The following is a 16,669-nucleotide window of genomic DNA, read 5'->3' as shown; positions in this document are numbered from 1 at the left end:
TGTCTTTAAAAACTAAATTAGGGGCGCCTGGGTGGCGCAGTCGGTTAAGCGTCCGACTTCAGCCAGGTCACGATCTCGCGGTCCGTGAGTTCGAGCCCCTCGTCAGGCTCTGGGCTGATGGCTCGGAGCCTGGAGCCTGTTTCCGATTCTGTGTCTCCCTCTCTCTCTGCCCCTCCCCCGTTCATGCTCTGTCTCTCTCTGTCCCAAAAATAAATAAAAAAAAAAAACGTTGAAAAAAATATAAAAAAAAAAAAAAACTAAATTAGACTTCTCCTTTCAAACTGTCAAATATCTCACCTGCAGCATGAAATGTTTTTATAAGTTTGACCTCTGCTCCAACCAGAAATATAACTTTACATATTTTCCTCAAGTCTTTAACAGAATAGTAAGCCCAAAATTTCAAAAATAATTTAAATGCCTTATTTTCTAATAAATTTTTGAGAAGCTATAAAAACAGGCTATACATAAAGCAAAAATTTTAAATAATGTCTTACACTCCAGCAAAATAAATGATGTGTAAATTCCACAATACTCCATCATCAAAGGGGAAATTTATGCTGTTTTCACCAATAACTTGGGTTCATTCTCTGTAATGAATGAATTGCCATATGCCTCTCAATAATTTTCTTTTTTTTTGTTGTTTTTTGGGTTTTTTTTGGCATTTTATGGTTTTTTTCCATTCAGGATATCAGAACAAGAGTAATCTTTAATCTTTTAAATATATTAAAAGGTCTTGTTTGTTTTTTAGGAGCACAAAATTAAACATCTTCACCCACTGTCTAGACAGTTGTAACCACATTGCTTTTTAATTAGTCATTTGTTTCTTTACTACAGTTGCCATCATCATGTAACTAACACGATTACAGAAATCCTAAGGCAAGTCTTTTAAAAGAATTCTCTTAATTCTTAACATACAGTGGGAAAGTATGCGGTTGTTATATTCTCCTGGGGTCTGTTATTGTTGAAAATTTTGCCATAAACTTTGACCCTGCATTCAATATGTTCACACTCTGTTCTGCAGAGCTAGCACCAAAAGAATACACATTACATCACTCCCAAGACAAGATTTAAAAAGTTATGCTGGAACACAAATCCATGGAAGAAACATGCTGGCTTCTCTAGAAATTCTAAAGTGCAGAAGTATTTGTAAATTATGTGAAGTGGTCAAGTCAGTCCGCAGGCTATGATTTGGGGCCCCATGCAACTGTGCCCAATGAGTACCTGTGGAACTGAGAATTTAGATAATGTAAAATAGCAAGATGAATGACTAGTAATAATCTCTGTCAGTTACTTTCCATGAGGCTTGTGCTGATTTCAAGTTCCACAAATAAGACCAATATATCTTTTCTTTAACACACAGCCTAATCCCTAATGTCTTTCTGAGTAAATAAAATCATCCCAAATCAAAGAGATTATCAGCACAATAGTACAACAAAGAAAACCACCAACACCAACATACCTACTACACAAGTAAATAGTTCATGTTTCTTTGCGAAGACAATCATCCAAAGAAGGGGAAACATGACATCTTTTCACTCCTTGAAGGTACCGCGAGTTATTTATCTTCCTAAGCAAGGATGTGTCCATGATTCCATCTTTTGAGAGGTCAGATCAACCAACCCTAACCAGCAGCCATCCCTAACCAGAAGTGATTTAGAACAACTACTTGGCATGGCATATTTCTCTTAATATCACTATCCCTTCTGACTCTTAAACAAATGCCTACATTCCAAAGCCGGGTCCAGGGATAGCTGAAGTGATCTGGGTCACCACAATAGGCATCTAAAAGGACTCTCACAAAGATAAGTCACCTTTACACCAATCCTCCCACCTTCTGAGGACCACACCAAAGCTCTGCATAACTGGAGATCCCCATGTTACCTTCTCTCTAGGGCTTCATTGAGCAACTTCAATGGACTTTGTTTTTTTATAAGGAGAAATTGTTTTCAAAGAAATTGTACACAAAACCCCAATTTATGCAACTAACAGAAGCTGTAGTTAAAAAAAAGGTATTTTTAGGGACACCCAGGTGGCTCAGTTGGCTAAGCATCCAACTCTTGATTTTGGCTCAGGTCATGATCTCACAGTTTATGAGATCAAGCCCCACACTGGGCTCTATGCTGATGGCATGGAGCCTGCTTGGGATATATTCTCTCTCTCTCTCTCTCTCTCTCTCTCTCTCTCTCTCTCAAAATAAATAAATTTTAAAAATGTATTTTTAGTTAAAATTGCTTACATTTATTTCTCAAAGAGTTAATCAATAAGAACACCAGTTAATATATGCATAGCATTTTGGAGTATTTTTAAAATTTAGATAGCAAGTAGTGATTAATATATTAAAATAAATCAGAAACAAATATATATGAGTAGTAATAGCTAATATATATGGAATACATACTGTGTTAAATGATTTGCCTAAAATAGTTCAACTATTGTTATTATGTAATCCCTTTTCGATATGCATATATATGTATACACAATATATGGATACGCATATCCATATACACATTCTTGTAGATACATGCTATAATTTCATCATAATTATTCCTATTTCATAAATAAAAACCCAAGGCTTTAAGACGTTAGATTATGTGTTCAGTACACAGCTAGTAAGCAGAATACTTAGGATTTGAACTCAGAACTCATGTGCTCAACCACCATCCCAAACTGCATCCTGATGTTGGTAGTTGTAGTTCCTGATGTTGTACCTCCAAAAGCATCATTTTCAGAATTGCCATACAAATCTATTCACATACTTTAATACTACAAATAATTAGGACATTATAGTATGTTTTTCAGAATAAAACTTTGGGTCATTATAATGAGGCAATGGACCTACAACCATTAATGGGGCATGTCCTGTCTTCCAGAGGTAGTGTTTGCTTATCACTGTCATTCCTATCATTTATTGTCCCATGTGACCCACACCATTCCCTGTAATATAGATTTAAATACCAAGCTCTGAAATTATGTAACTTTGACTTTAACTTCATTAGTATCAAGAAGTCATCATTTTTAGGGACTATCAAATCATATGCCCACAGTGGATTTACTTAAGATAAAGAACCCTGTACATAAAGTGCTATATAAACTGGTCATAAGGTACTTAATGGATTATCTTGAAACTAATGCATTAACTCTAAATAAAACTCAAACAAATATATTTTCTACAAGGAGCAAAGTCTATAAAGTAGTCTACAAAGTCTCTTTTGCCAAAAGATCTGTTTCCTACTCCATATATATGTGACAAAATAGCCATTTTCCCCCAATAACTATGATCTGCCTTTTCTTTAGAAAGTCAGATTATTTAGGGGTGCCTGCATGGTTCAGTCAGTTGAGTGCCCAACTCTTGATTTTGGCTCAGGTCACGATCTCAGTTTTGAGAATGAGCCCCGTATTGGGCTCCACACTGGGCACGGAGCCTGCTTGAGATTCTCTCTCTCTCTCCCCCTCTCTCCCTCTCTCTCTCTCTCTCTCTCCCTCTGCCCTTATCCCCCACTCATGTGCTTGGTCTCAAAAAAAAAAAAAAAAAAGAAAGAAAGAAAACAAAACAAAAGTCAGATTATTTAAAAGAAAAACCTTTTAAATACCATCTGCAAAATATGCAGATACAAGGAAAATTCTACAGTGAAATAAACACATAAAATACCTTCAAAAGGAGAGGATACTTGCAAATTCTTTGTATTGGTGTTACTAAATATCCTTCCAGGGGAACATCTGTGTTCTTCCGTCCTCCGAGTAGCATACAGTTCTGAAGTAGAAATAAAAACAATTAATTACACTTTTTAAAGTCAAAGCTGTGACATGATCTTCTATCATAAAATTTTCTGCTGAAACTTTGTCAAAGCTTATCTCTACATAGCTTCTTTCTCAGAGATGAGCCCATGCAATCACAAATAACATTTACAGAAGACAAAAACAAATACTTCACATTTCATATTGGTTATAGAAACCAAAATGTGTTTTGAATACATATCTTGGAAATTAATTTATATATATTTTTCTGAGTATGAAGTCTGAAGACAAATAGGATAGACATGGAGGAATGAAGGAATGGATGGATGGGTGAGTGGATGGGTGGATGAATGGATGGATGGAGGGATGAATGGATTGATGGGTGAATAAATAATAGGTAGACAGACACAAGTATACATAGAGATCAATCCTGCTTATAAAGGGAGTTGTGTTGTAGTTGAGTCATGGTGTGGTGTTGTGTTGTAAAGAGCAGGCCTAGAGACAATTGGGTTCTACACATGCTCTGCCACTGACTAGTGAGGTAACTTGGGCTGATTTCAGAATGCTAGTTTTCCTGTCTGTAAACTTGGCATGGTTTCAACCAGTGATTGCTAAGTCACTGTTAGCTATACTACCTCACCAATGACACTGGCCAGCCAGTCGCAGAGGAGGTCAGATATGATCTCCAGAGAGGCAAGAGGAATGGGACATTCTCAAAATTAGCAATCAGAGAAAGATGAAAGGGAAGAGGAAATCAACTCTGATTTAAAAAAAAAAAAAAAAGCCTATAGCCTCTTAAGCATCTGGTCTTTATTTAATGGTTTAAGTATCAATACCAAAAGAAAAAAAAAAAAAGATTTGAAATTGATGCCAAAACCTGTTTCTGCAGTGTCTATCAGAGTAACTGGCATAGAGAAAACAGGCATAAATATGTAATGAAGGGAGAAAAGGGCCCCTCAAATATCTATTATCATTTAGCTACCTTTATACTACCATTTTAAAACTACTGTCCTGTATTCATCGAGAAGACAGACCAAGTGCCGAGCAGGAAAGGATGAAAAGGAAAGACTGAGGGTAACAGCAGAACCCCCTGCCGGCTGTCATGAACAACTTGGCTTTAGCTCCAATTTGTGTATTCAAGTCAGCACAACTAATGCCATGACTTTAACTTCCCCCAGACAGTTTAGAAGTCAGAACAGCAAATAAGTGTTCTGACTCAAGCATGCTCTTTGAGGGGCTTCATCCCCTATTACAATCAGTTTATCAAAATATTCTTTCCAACTCTGCATGACATTGTCCCCAGAGCAATTGTATGAAACACAACTATGTACATCTCACTAGATTTCCAGTGATGTCAGTATTCCAGTAGGAGTTAGCATTCCTATAAATGTGGCCACCCCCTTTTCCTAGCTCTGGGTTGAAGTACCTTAAGAAACTCATGACTGCCTAACGCACTTTTATTTCCTTGTCTATTTGTACTGTACGGATTAGGAAGTGTCTTCATAATAGCAGGGGTTGGTTGCCACTTTAGACTGGCTTATGAAAGCCAGCTCTCTTCTAACGTATACACAAAGAATGTCTCCTAAATGAGCTCCCAGAGATTTCCCTGATCATGAAAACTTACTGAGGTGGCAGCATATTCAAGTGCCCCAAATAATACCATCAACAAATCTGTAAACTCTTACCTGTTTTTCAAAGGATAATTACTATTATCCTCATTTTATGGATATGGAACATGACACCAGTGATGTAATGAATTTCCTAAAGTCATTCAGATAATTAGTGGCCACTCAGTGCCAGGGCAAGAATTATAAAAAAGTCAGGTTTCCTACCAGACTATGGCTGTAGAATCATCTAAAACCAGAACTCTTGAGAATTTTCTAGTGTGGCTTGACACAATTCAAACAATAAACTAGACCAATGTGAACAAAGAGTCAACTGCGCTGAGAACAGAATGGATTAAGTAAGATAGCAGAGTTCTAACACTTTATAAAGAGCCCTAAGATTTCAGTGGCATAGGACTCCTAAAAAGAACGGCTAACTTATAAGACATAAAACTGGGTAGAGATATCAGCTGCACAGTCAAGAGTCACGAAAGAGTCACAGGTTCTCAAATTAAGTCAAGGAAAGTTACTAAAAACAAAACAAAACAAAAATAACCAACTTTAGGAAATAGACTTGATAAATTACGATTTGTAAGAACATATTGTTGTAAGAGCAATCACTTCCCTGCTAAAAAACTTAAAAAATGTAGTTTAAAAAAGCCAACAAAGGAAGTAAAACAGTATACCAAGGAAGGTAAAAGAGGAACAAAGGAACAATAACAAAACCACACATATAGAAAAAACAATAAAATGGTACATATCAACAAATAATATCAATAATTACATTGAAGGTCAATGAACTGAACATCTCCAATCAAAAGGCAGAGATTGTCAGACTGGATAAAAAAGCAAGGTCTGACCATATACTGTTTCTCAGAGGCATGTTTTTGATTTAAAGACACAAATATCTTGTTAAGTCAAATAATGGAAGAAGATATAACATACAAACAGTATGAGAGCTGTCATGGCTATAATAATATCAGGCAAAATAGATTTTAAGAAAAGAAATACCGCTAGGGAGAAAGAAAAACATTTTATGATAAGTAGAAATACAAATGTAAGCACTTTAAATGAATACATATTTAAAAACAGGGCCCCAAAACATATAAAACAGAAACTGACATAATTGAAAGGAAAATAGACAATTTAATAATTATACCCGTAGATTTCAATATCCCACCCTCAGTAACTGACTGAACACCTAAAGGAAAGGACTACAAACATAAATGACCTAACATTTAAAATTTTTTTAATGTTTATTTATTTTTGAGGGTGGAAGAGAGACAAAGCATGAGAGGGGAGGAGCAGAGAAAGAGAGAGGCACAGAACCTGAAGCAGGCTCCAGGGTCTGTGCTGACAGCAGAGAGCCCGATGCAGGGCTCGAACTCATGAACCATGAGATCATGACCTGAGCCGAAGTTGGATGACACTTAACCGACTGAGTCACCCAGGCGCCCCAAATGACCTAACACTTATAGAACATTCCACCCAACAGCAGCAGAATATGCCATTTTTAAGCACACATGGAACATACAGAGAAAAAAAGAAATTCCAGGACAGACCATATGCTAAGCTATAAAAATGTCTTCATGAATTTAAAAGGATTTAAATGGTTTAAGTATGTTCTCTAACCAGAATGGAATTAAATTTAAAAAAATCAACTACAGGAAGATATTTGAAAAATTCCCATACTGGGAAATAAAATAACAGAATGGTAAAACTGTGATGATTCTAAGATTTTACCCTAGCTGCAAGCTAAAAAGTTAACTTGCCACATATTTATGGATGCTAGAAGAACACATAAAACTCCCAGGACAGGGATATAGGACCTTTTTTTTTTCTTCTTTACAACAATACCAGGAGCCAGAGAATCACTATTTTGGGGCCAGTTTCCCAAGCCCCAGCTCCCACATGCAAGACAAAGAAGACCAGATGACCCATGCACATGTATAACACGAGGGGGAGACCTGAGGCTATGAAACATGTATCTCTTATGATGGCAGCAGGCATCACTGCCCACTGCTGAGGACAAAGAGACTATCTCTACCTTCTGCGGCTGTTCATGGTACAAACATCTTTTAAAAGATAGGCCCAAACAAAGGCAGTCAGTTCCACTGCTCAGAAAATGTGCAGAAACACAAGTTCCATGCAGAATTATCCCCCAAGACAAACTTCTAAATAAAGAACAGACTAGGGATGCCTGGGTGGCTCAGTCAGTTAAGCCAGGTCATGATCTCACGGCTCGGGAGTTCAAGCCCCAGCCACAGACTCCTCACTGACAGTGCAGAGCCTGCTTGGGTTCTCCTTCTCCCTCTCTCTCTGCCCCTCCCCTGTTCATATGTTCGCATGCTTTCTCTCTCTCAAGAATAAATAAAATTTTTAGAAAACTTAAAAAAGACTAAAGATATTACAAAGGAAACTAGACATTTTCAAAAACTGAGTAATAAAAACATGTGTCAAAATTTATGGAATCAAACTAAAGCAGGGCAAAATTCTTAGCTTTACACACCTGTATTAGAAAAGGCAAAAAGGTCACAATAAAAAACTCTCAACCACCTACAAATATAATGGAACTTCCTCAACCTGAGGACATCTATGAAGAAACCTACAGCTAACATACTTAATGATGAAAAACTGAATGATTTCCCCCTATAATCAGAAACAAGGCAGAAGTATCTGTTCTAAACACTTTTATTCAACAATATACTGGTTCTAACCAGTCAGTGCAAAAAGCCAGGTTTTGGGGGGCGGGGGGGTGGGAATCCATATTGAAAAGGAAAAGTAAAACTGTCTTTACTCTCAGATGACATGATCCAATATGTAAAATATCTTAAAGAATCTACAAAAAAAAAAAAACTACTAACACATGACTTTAAACCACAAGATACAAAAATATACATAGAGCAAAACTAAATAACAGTTAAACGTTTATGTGGCAGCAACGAACAATCCAAAAATGAAATTAAGACAATTCCAATCACAACAGCATCAAAAAGAGTAAAATACTTGGGAATTAACAAAGTAAGTATAAGACCTGAATACAGATTTCTCAAATATAACAAAAACATGTTCATATGGACAAAATTTAATAAGTTGGACTTCAAAAAAATGTCAGACTTTTGGTTTTCAAGCGATAATATTTTTTAAATGAACAAACCACACTGGTAAGAAACATTTACAAATTACATATCAGATATAGGAGCTGTATCCAAAATAAAAAACAATTATAGCTCAATATAAGGTAAACATCTCAACTTAAAAATGAACATAAGATTTGAATAAGCATTTCACCAAACAGGATATGTGGATTGCTAACAAGAACATGAAAGCATGCTTGATATCACTGGTCATGAGAGAAATGCAAATAAAAATCACCTTCAGATAAACTACACATCCACTAGCACAGCTATAATTGGAACTGGTAATACCATGTATTGGCAAAGACAGAAACCGCAGTTCTCATACATTGCTGGTGGATATGGCACAGCCACTTTGGCAGCTTCTTAAAGTTAAACATAAACTTACTATGACCTAGCAATTCCACTCTTAGCATCTACCCAAGAGAATGAAAACATCCAGATGAAGACTTGTACATGTATGTTCATAACAGCATTGTTTACAATAGCCCAAACTGAATTTCCTGGCTTTTCTATACTAACAAATATCTCTCTCTGAAATGATGTCTCACGTGTAGTATCTTCGAGGTCCATCATTAATCACAGTCATCTGTTCACCCAATGGTCACATATTGGCAAGTGGATAAACAAAATATGGTATATCCATACAACAGAACACTATTCAGTAATAAAAATGAATGGAATATGTATATATGCTTCAACAAGGATGAATCTCAAAAGCATTTTACTCAGTAAAAGAAGTCATATATAAAAAACATTACATTGTAGGATTCCATTGATATGCAATATCTAGAAAAGGGAAATCTATGGAGACGGAAATTAAACCAATAACTGCCTGGAGCTAATGGTGGTTGTGGAGATGGGCTGTAAACAGGCATGAGGGACTTTCCGGGGTGCTGGGAATCTCTAAAAGTGGGTAATGGGACAGATGCCCCACTCTACAATTTGCTGAATATTACTGAATTGAACACTTACAGTGTGTTCCTCCCCGGCAATTAAGTTGCCCAAATTATTGCCAAAATATGCATTTATTTGTGCTATTGTAAAGAAATTAAATAAAGTGAATAAGGAATGCACATAGGAGAAGTCAATCTTTAAATGTCTTTTCTACCGTACCCATGATGTGTTTCCTTCCTGTGACTGCCCTACTTATAGCTCCCTTAGCAGAAGTAAATGAAGCCCTACAGAGTTGAGGGATATAAAAGCAATGATGAACTCTAGCATAAATGTCTTCCTCGCTAGGAACCTGTAGTTCTCACAAACAATTCACAGTCAACCAGGAGAAGGTATTATCAACGTTTTCCCATCCATACACTACTGCCAAGTCTCACTTCTTACGTTTATCAAAGGACTCTAGCCTCCTAGCCTGGATGTGTTGAAAGCATTGCCCCACAAGTAGTTTTTATACTACACTTGTGCTAGCCCTTGGCTCTTAGTGAGCCTATCAACAAATCACAGCATGTGGTAACACTTAAATATATACTTACCAAAAGAAATGTGCGGATTGTTCTTATTTTGTTAAGTTCAAGAAGCAATTTTTGGGCCTTCTCATGGTTACTACAGTATTCATCATAGATACGAAACTTGTCTTTCTGTGAATTCGAGTAAGGATAAGTTAGAGTCATTTTATTAGCCATTTTAAGATACTAACTCCGTGTGATGTTTATGAACAAACTTATAGTGTTTACTATATTTTGGGAGCTCTACTGTGTGTATATATATAAATACATTCTATTCATTGATTTTCTCTGACCCAAAAAGAATAGCCTAAGGAAAAGAATAGGTTATATTAACCAGAGTCCAATATGATGTATGCAATAAGAAGTAAATGAACTAAATGGTAGCAATTACAGAGAAGAGAGTACTTAGCTTTACTGAGAGGACTCAGGTATAGCTTTAAAAAGAGAAAAAAATAGTATCTGTGCAAGGTCCAGGGAGATGAATCCATCATTCCCAGGCAGGGAGAGAGAAGGAAGCTTTTGGGATAGAGGGAAAAGCATGTGCCAGATTATATAGGAATAAAGAAACGTAGTACCCTGCGGTTCATATGAACCAATCTGGACAGTCGTGTTTAAGAGGGACACAGACAAACAGGAAAATACTCAGCAACAGGTGACTAAGATAACAAGTGATGATGGACTGTGAAGACACTACATACGAGAGGTCAGTTCAAAAAGAGGTATTTGTTAGTATAGTAAGGAAATGGTAGCTACTTTCAGATAGCTGTTTTATTGTAAAGGATTTACAACTCTAAACATAAAACTAGGACCACTGGGTAGAAACTGCAAGGGCACTGATGGGCAGTGGGTAGGCAGATTCAAGATTAACATAAAGATTTTTTCTTTTTTTTTTTTTTTTTGGTCTTTAAAAAAATTTTTTTTTTTAATTTACATCCGAATTAGTTAGCATATAGTGTGCAACAATGATTTCAGGAGTAGATTCCTTAGTTCCGCTTACCCATTTATCCCATCCCTCCTCCCACAACCCCTCCCATAACCCTCAGTTTGTTCTCCATATTTATGAGTCTCTTCTGTTTTGTCCCCCTCCCTGTTTTTATATTATTTATGTTTCCCTTTCCTTATGTTCATCTGTTTTGTCTCTTAAAGTCCTCATATGAGTGAAGTTATATGATTTTTTTCTCTAATTTCACTTAGCATAATACCCTCCAGTTCCATCCACATAGTTGCAAAGCATAAAGATTTTCTAATGGTTAGAGCTGTCACTGAAAGTGGTCAAGCAGAAAAAAATGTAAACAACCTTCATATTTGCTACAAAGGGATACTTTCAAAAAGGGAGTCTTTTCACCATCATGATCTCTAAGTATCCTTCCATCACTAGATTTTTCTCCAAGTGGCCATGATTCGTATCTATCAAAGCAGTACCAATAAGAGGAAGACACAGAAAATGTGTTGATCTATATTAGAATAGGAGTATATCCTCTAAAATTTCAAAGACAGGCATCTGGAAAGCAACACTGAGTGTTATTTTATACAGCCAGTAGAAAATGTATTGAATTACTTATTTCAAGAGATGATATGACCCAGAATGAAACAAACTTCAGAAATAGTTGAGTAAATTCACAGATGACAGATTCATAGTGTGTTACTGAGGAAATGGATGTCAGAGTGCAAGATTCCCATGTGCAGGACTGGACTGAAAGAGCAAATACTCCAGCTGGCAGAAGATTTGAATTCTTTCATGAAAAGGAACAGTCTGGATTAAGTGGACACAAACATGTGTGGTTTCCAGTCATGCCCGAGGAAAGCACAGCTTGATCTTGCTATGTCCAAGGAGCTTCTCCTTTTAATATAATTATCTTTATGAAATATATCCTGATTATTAAAAAAACATATGCAGAGTCTGCTCACTACATACAGAAATATAGACCTAGAAACTACATATGGTTACCTTTATAAAAGTTAAATAGGAATAAAAACTTTTTTTAATGTTTCTTTATTTTTGACAAAGAGAGAGACAGAGCACAAGTGCGGGAAGGGCAGAGAGAGAAGCAGACACAGAATCCGAAGCAGGCTCCAGGCTCCAGGCTGTCAGCACGAGACTGACACAGGGCTCAAACTGACGAGCTGTGAATCATGACCTGAGCTGAAGTCTGATCGTTAACTGACTAAGCCACCCAGGCTCCCCAAAGGTTAAATAGAAATAAAAATAAACAAAAACTGGGGCATCTGGGTGGCTCAGTTGGTTAAGCATCTGACTCTTGGTTTTGGTTCAGGTCATGATCTCATGGTCTGTGGGCTCGAGTCCCACGTTGGGCTCTGCACTGACAGTGCAGAACCTGCTTGGGATTCTCACTCTCTCCCTCTCTCTGCTTGTGCTCTCTCTCTCTCTCAAAAATAAATAAACTTAAAAAAAAGAAATCAAAATAAACAAAAATTGATTTCTTTGACAAAACACTTTGATATTTTTAAATAAAACATTAATTATATAACATTTTGATACACAAATGGATTCAGATTGGTATTCTGAAAATAAGCATCAGTGGAATATATATATATATAGCAGTACTATTTTTATTTTTAGTATGAATGCCCTCAGTTCTAAAAACAATTTTCATTTTCAGGTGACTTTTTACTTTGCAAATTGATTGCACAAATAATTTCAACTGCTGTGTCCAGAGGGATGGAAATGATCACACAATCATGACGTATGATTTGAAACACCAGAATACTGACTGGCTATTCTTCTGTACGGCTCAGTACAACCTTCTGAGGAACCATCCTTGGGAAAAACTCAGATTCAGGCATATGTGTACCTAGAGTGAATAGGTTTGTCCACCCGCAGGTTTGTCACCAGTCGATTAAAAAGGGAACATTCTGACTAACAAAAGGCTCATCACGCCATTATAAGAGTAAGGATTTTCTGCCTCAAAAGGGAAATGCTCTATGTTTGAGAGAAACATAAAAATCCATTCATTATGAACAGCCTGAATATTCATTAGAATTCAAAGCTACAGAGCATGCGAAGAACTAACTTGTTGGGGAAAAGAAAAGGCTGTTTATTCTTCACTGAATAAAATGGATGATGTGAGGCCCTCACCCCTTTCTGGCTCTAAGTGGAAGATTTCATTGGCCTTAAAAGACCCCAAACTTTTGGTGTCACATTTTGCTTCTAATGCTGAATTCCCACATTCCCTTGTGCCAAACGCTAGACCTTAAAATCTAGGGGGAAAGAGCTTTTAAAATAAACAGAAATTTATCCTACAAAGTGAAGAAAGCAGGTTCCCACTTCTTGCTGAGCATTAGGTTCTGGATGTAGGCATTCTTCCACGACTTTTAAAAATTCCTTATGTACTGCAAGGATATCTTCAATGTTTGAGAACAGCATCTGCAAATACATGTAAGTGCAATAGTGAAGCAGGTTAAAAACAAAAACAACTAAAAAAAAAAACCAAACAAACAAAACAAAAAAACACACAAGTCCGTAAGAGTACAGTATTCTATTTCCAAGCTGAAAACTTCAGGGCATAGCAAGCCAGTCAGCAGAGTGCCAATTTTGTCTGGACATCCTCTCCACCCCCACACAACTCTGGGAATCAGGAACCTATTCCTGGCTCTCAGGAAAAGCCTAAGTGACTAAATCCAAGCAGGACAGTCCCCACCCTATTAGCGAAAATGGGCGGCAGGTAAAATTGTGCAGGCGGATTTGCTGGCAGGCTGTGTGGGACAAGGGTTTCTTTGCTCTCTAGAAAGGCATCCTGGAATGGACCGCCCTTTCCCCCCCTCTGGAAAGGTGCTGTGTCTGGAAGTGACAGCTGGGACAGCTACAGGGTCATTTTGCAGCTGCGGGAGGAGCCAGTCCACGGCCAAGCTGATAACCTGGATGTCAAAGTGAAGAGCTACAGAGAACCTGGCAACCTTATTGACCTCCCTGAGCCACAGGTCCTGAACCTTTTCTTCTGTCTGGAGTTTCCCAATACGAGAGACAAAGCAACCTCAAGCCATCTGAATAATACAGACACTTGTCTTTTGCTTTCCACCAAAAGCACACAAACTAAAATACTCCCACGGTGAGGAGAATTGGAAAGTTAGTATTTAATTTATGAAAAAAATACTCGGAAGGGCCTAAAAAATCCTTGGATTTTTTTCTATTTTTAGTAAAGTAAAACAGCAAATCAGCACCAAAAATAAACATCAATGATGATTTATAGAACTTAAATGAGTAATAACAATAGTACAATTAATTTTCATTTATCTCCTCCCCCTTTACAAACCTCCTCATAATTTTCCTTCCCTGCAGCTTAACAGGAAATTCTTATCCATTTGTTTCTGAGTCCAGGATATTATGCGAACTTTTTCTGCACCAATGAACCACCCAAATCATTTGTTCTTTAGAGATCAGAGACTGGAAGTTGCATCTGTCCACCTCTTGCCTTCCTCTTACACACACAACTCTGCTCCCTCCCTCTCACGGACTCTGAGGTTCTCAGTCTGGGTTTGTTTTCCTTCCTTTTTTCAAACTGCCCTAAGGCCTTGGCAAAAAAAAAAAAAAGTCTCCATGTCTTCTATGTCATCATCATAACCCTCTGTTTCTTTTCCCGACATCGTTTCCCTTTTTCTCAGCGTCGCCCACACAAGTGCCTGGCACAGAGCTTCTACTGGTACCAGTAAGCTGAAGAACACTCAAGTAACATCCCACAGATAAAATCTTATCTGAGGAGAATGTGTGCTTGTGTTGAGGGCAAACTGCAACTCCTCACCTTCACTGTTTCTTCTGTTACATTTTTGTCAATTTTTGACGCAGCGCACTGGTTCATTCGGTGTAAGAACGCCTGCATGAAACAAAAAAAAAGATATTTTGAAGGTGACATTAGGTTAATAAAATAACAGGGTGTTGAAGAGAACTAATTCTGTTTTACAGGAAACCAAAGTTTAAAACTCTAATAACTACTGAATATAATAGTTTTGTTGTAAAAGGTTAAACTCTTGTTCACTGTGGTTCCTACCTGGGGATTTTATCCTTCGTTTGGGGGCAAGACCAAAAGTGACCATGTATATATGAATTTAAATTTATCCACCAGGATCTCAATGTTCTGTGGTAAACACTTAAGAGTCCAATGTTTTGGGGGAGCCTGGGGGGCTCAATCAGTTAAATGTCCGATTCTTAATTTTGGCTCAGGTCACGATCTCACAATTTGTGAGATTGAACCCCACAACGGACTCTCAGCTGACAACGGGGAGCCTGCTTAGGATTCTCTCTCTCTCCCTTTCTCTCTGTTCCTCTGCCACTTACACATGAGCACTTTTGTGTGCTCTAAGTAAATAAATACATTTAAGGGAAAAAAAAAGAGTCAAATGTTTCCTAAACTTCTAAGTCTTATGAAGCACAAGACCAAACTCTAATGAAAAATGAGATTTCTGATAAAAAACAAAGGGTCAGAAATTCCAGTGACCTTTTTGGAACTGAGAGAGATTGAAAGAAGGAGGTAGGGAGGAAGAGATAGAGATAGTCAGTGAAAGAGGAAGAGAGAAAGTGACTCTTCAAGAAGGAATGGAGGGATTTCTCTTCCTCTCTTACTCCCTCCCCCAAGTTTTAGAAAGACGGATTTGGTATTCCTGGGATCAGGTCAGGGCTCTCCATAGCCCTATGGTAGGCAAATAAGTTCATTAGTATTTCAAAGATCTGGACTCTTCTTGACAAGTCATTAAGCTTGGACTCATGACTAAATACACTATTATTTTTGCAAAGGAAAAAAGCAGAAAGAGTTGTTTACACTGGGTCTTAAAAGAGAAGGTTTGGAAGGAAAAGGAGAAGTGACTTTCCATCCAGCAAATCTGGTTTGTGTCTTTAAGACATCGTTCATTAACTATCTAGTGATCAGGTGAGATCACTGCCTTCCCTGTTTGTCTTAAGAACTTCAGCCACTACCTGCCAAGTCAGGGTCTGACTGCATAGCCCACCAATCCCCAGAATACACAGAGGCTCCAAGGAGTCTCTGGAAACTACATCAAACAAATGAAGATTAAGGTAAGAATCCCATTTTAATGTTTATTTATTTATTTTGAGAGAGAGAGACAGAGACAGAGACAGAGGCAGAGAAAAAAGGGAGAGAGAGAATCCCAAGCAGTCTCCCACTGCCAGTGCAAAGCCCAACATGGGGCTTGATCCCACAAACTGTGGGATCATAACCTGATCTGAAACCATGAGTTGGATGCTTAACTGAATAAGCCACCCAGGCACCCCAAGAATCCCATGTTTGACCTGGTATATTTACAAAGATTTAAGAGACTAAGACAACCCAGTATTGTTCAAATGTTCCAAAGTTACATCCTCAAGACATTGCTAGTAAGAGTATAAAATGGCACATTTGTGGGGACAATACAACTTAACAATATATCTCAAATTTTTAAATGGGAATTTCCTTTAACCCAGCAATTCTACTTCTAGGAATTTATCCTAAGAAAACATTCAGACAAGGGGTTACAGTATATTGATTACAAAAGTGGAAACATTGAAAACAACCTAATGCCCATCAGTAAGGGAATCATTGAATATATTATGGTACATGCAAATTATAAAATACCATGCAGAAGTATAATAATAAATAGAATGTGATATAAATTACATATAATTATGTGCATATAAAACAGATGTCTATAAAATACTGTCTGGTGAAAAATTTACTAATCAGCATACTTGAAATGTACTGACATATATGTACACACATATACATAT

At 37.3% G+C, this 16,669-nt stretch overlaps 1 protein-coding gene across 5 annotated transcripts in view; it reads right to left on the bottom strand.

Annotated features, from left to right (window-relative positions):
* PREX2 (phosphatidylinositol-3,4,5-trisphosphate dependent Rac exchange factor 2) overlaps positions 1-16,669 on the bottom strand; it is a 297,237-nt gene that overhangs the window by 211,123 nt on the left and 69,445 nt on the right. For all 5 annotated transcript variants that reach the window (XR_009253713.1, XR_009253712.1, XR_009253711.1 and 2 more), the window contains exons 2-5: positions 14,694-14,765; positions 13,199-13,321; positions 9,964-10,068; positions 3,650-3,751 (exon numbers count right to left, since the gene is read on the bottom strand). Coding sequence is in view for 2 of the 5 variants with exons in the window: in XM_058699768.1 (XP_058555751.1) it covers positions 3,650-3,751; positions 9,964-10,068; positions 13,199-13,321; positions 14,694-14,765 (402 nt within the window). In the remaining 3 variants the exon portion in view is untranslated. The remainder of the gene's footprint in view (positions 1-3,649; positions 3,752-9,963; positions 10,069-13,198; positions 13,322-14,693; positions 14,766-16,669) is intronic.

Source organism: Neofelis nebulosa, chromosome 14 (genome assembly GCF_028018385.1).
Source record: "Neofelis nebulosa isolate mNeoNeb1 chromosome 14, mNeoNeb1.pri, whole genome shotgun sequence".
NCBI classification, from domain to species: Eukaryota; Metazoa; Chordata; class Mammalia; order Carnivora; family Felidae; genus Neofelis; species Neofelis nebulosa.
Note: the sequence above shows the minus strand (reverse complement) of the source record. Positions and strands in the feature narration are given on the sequence as shown.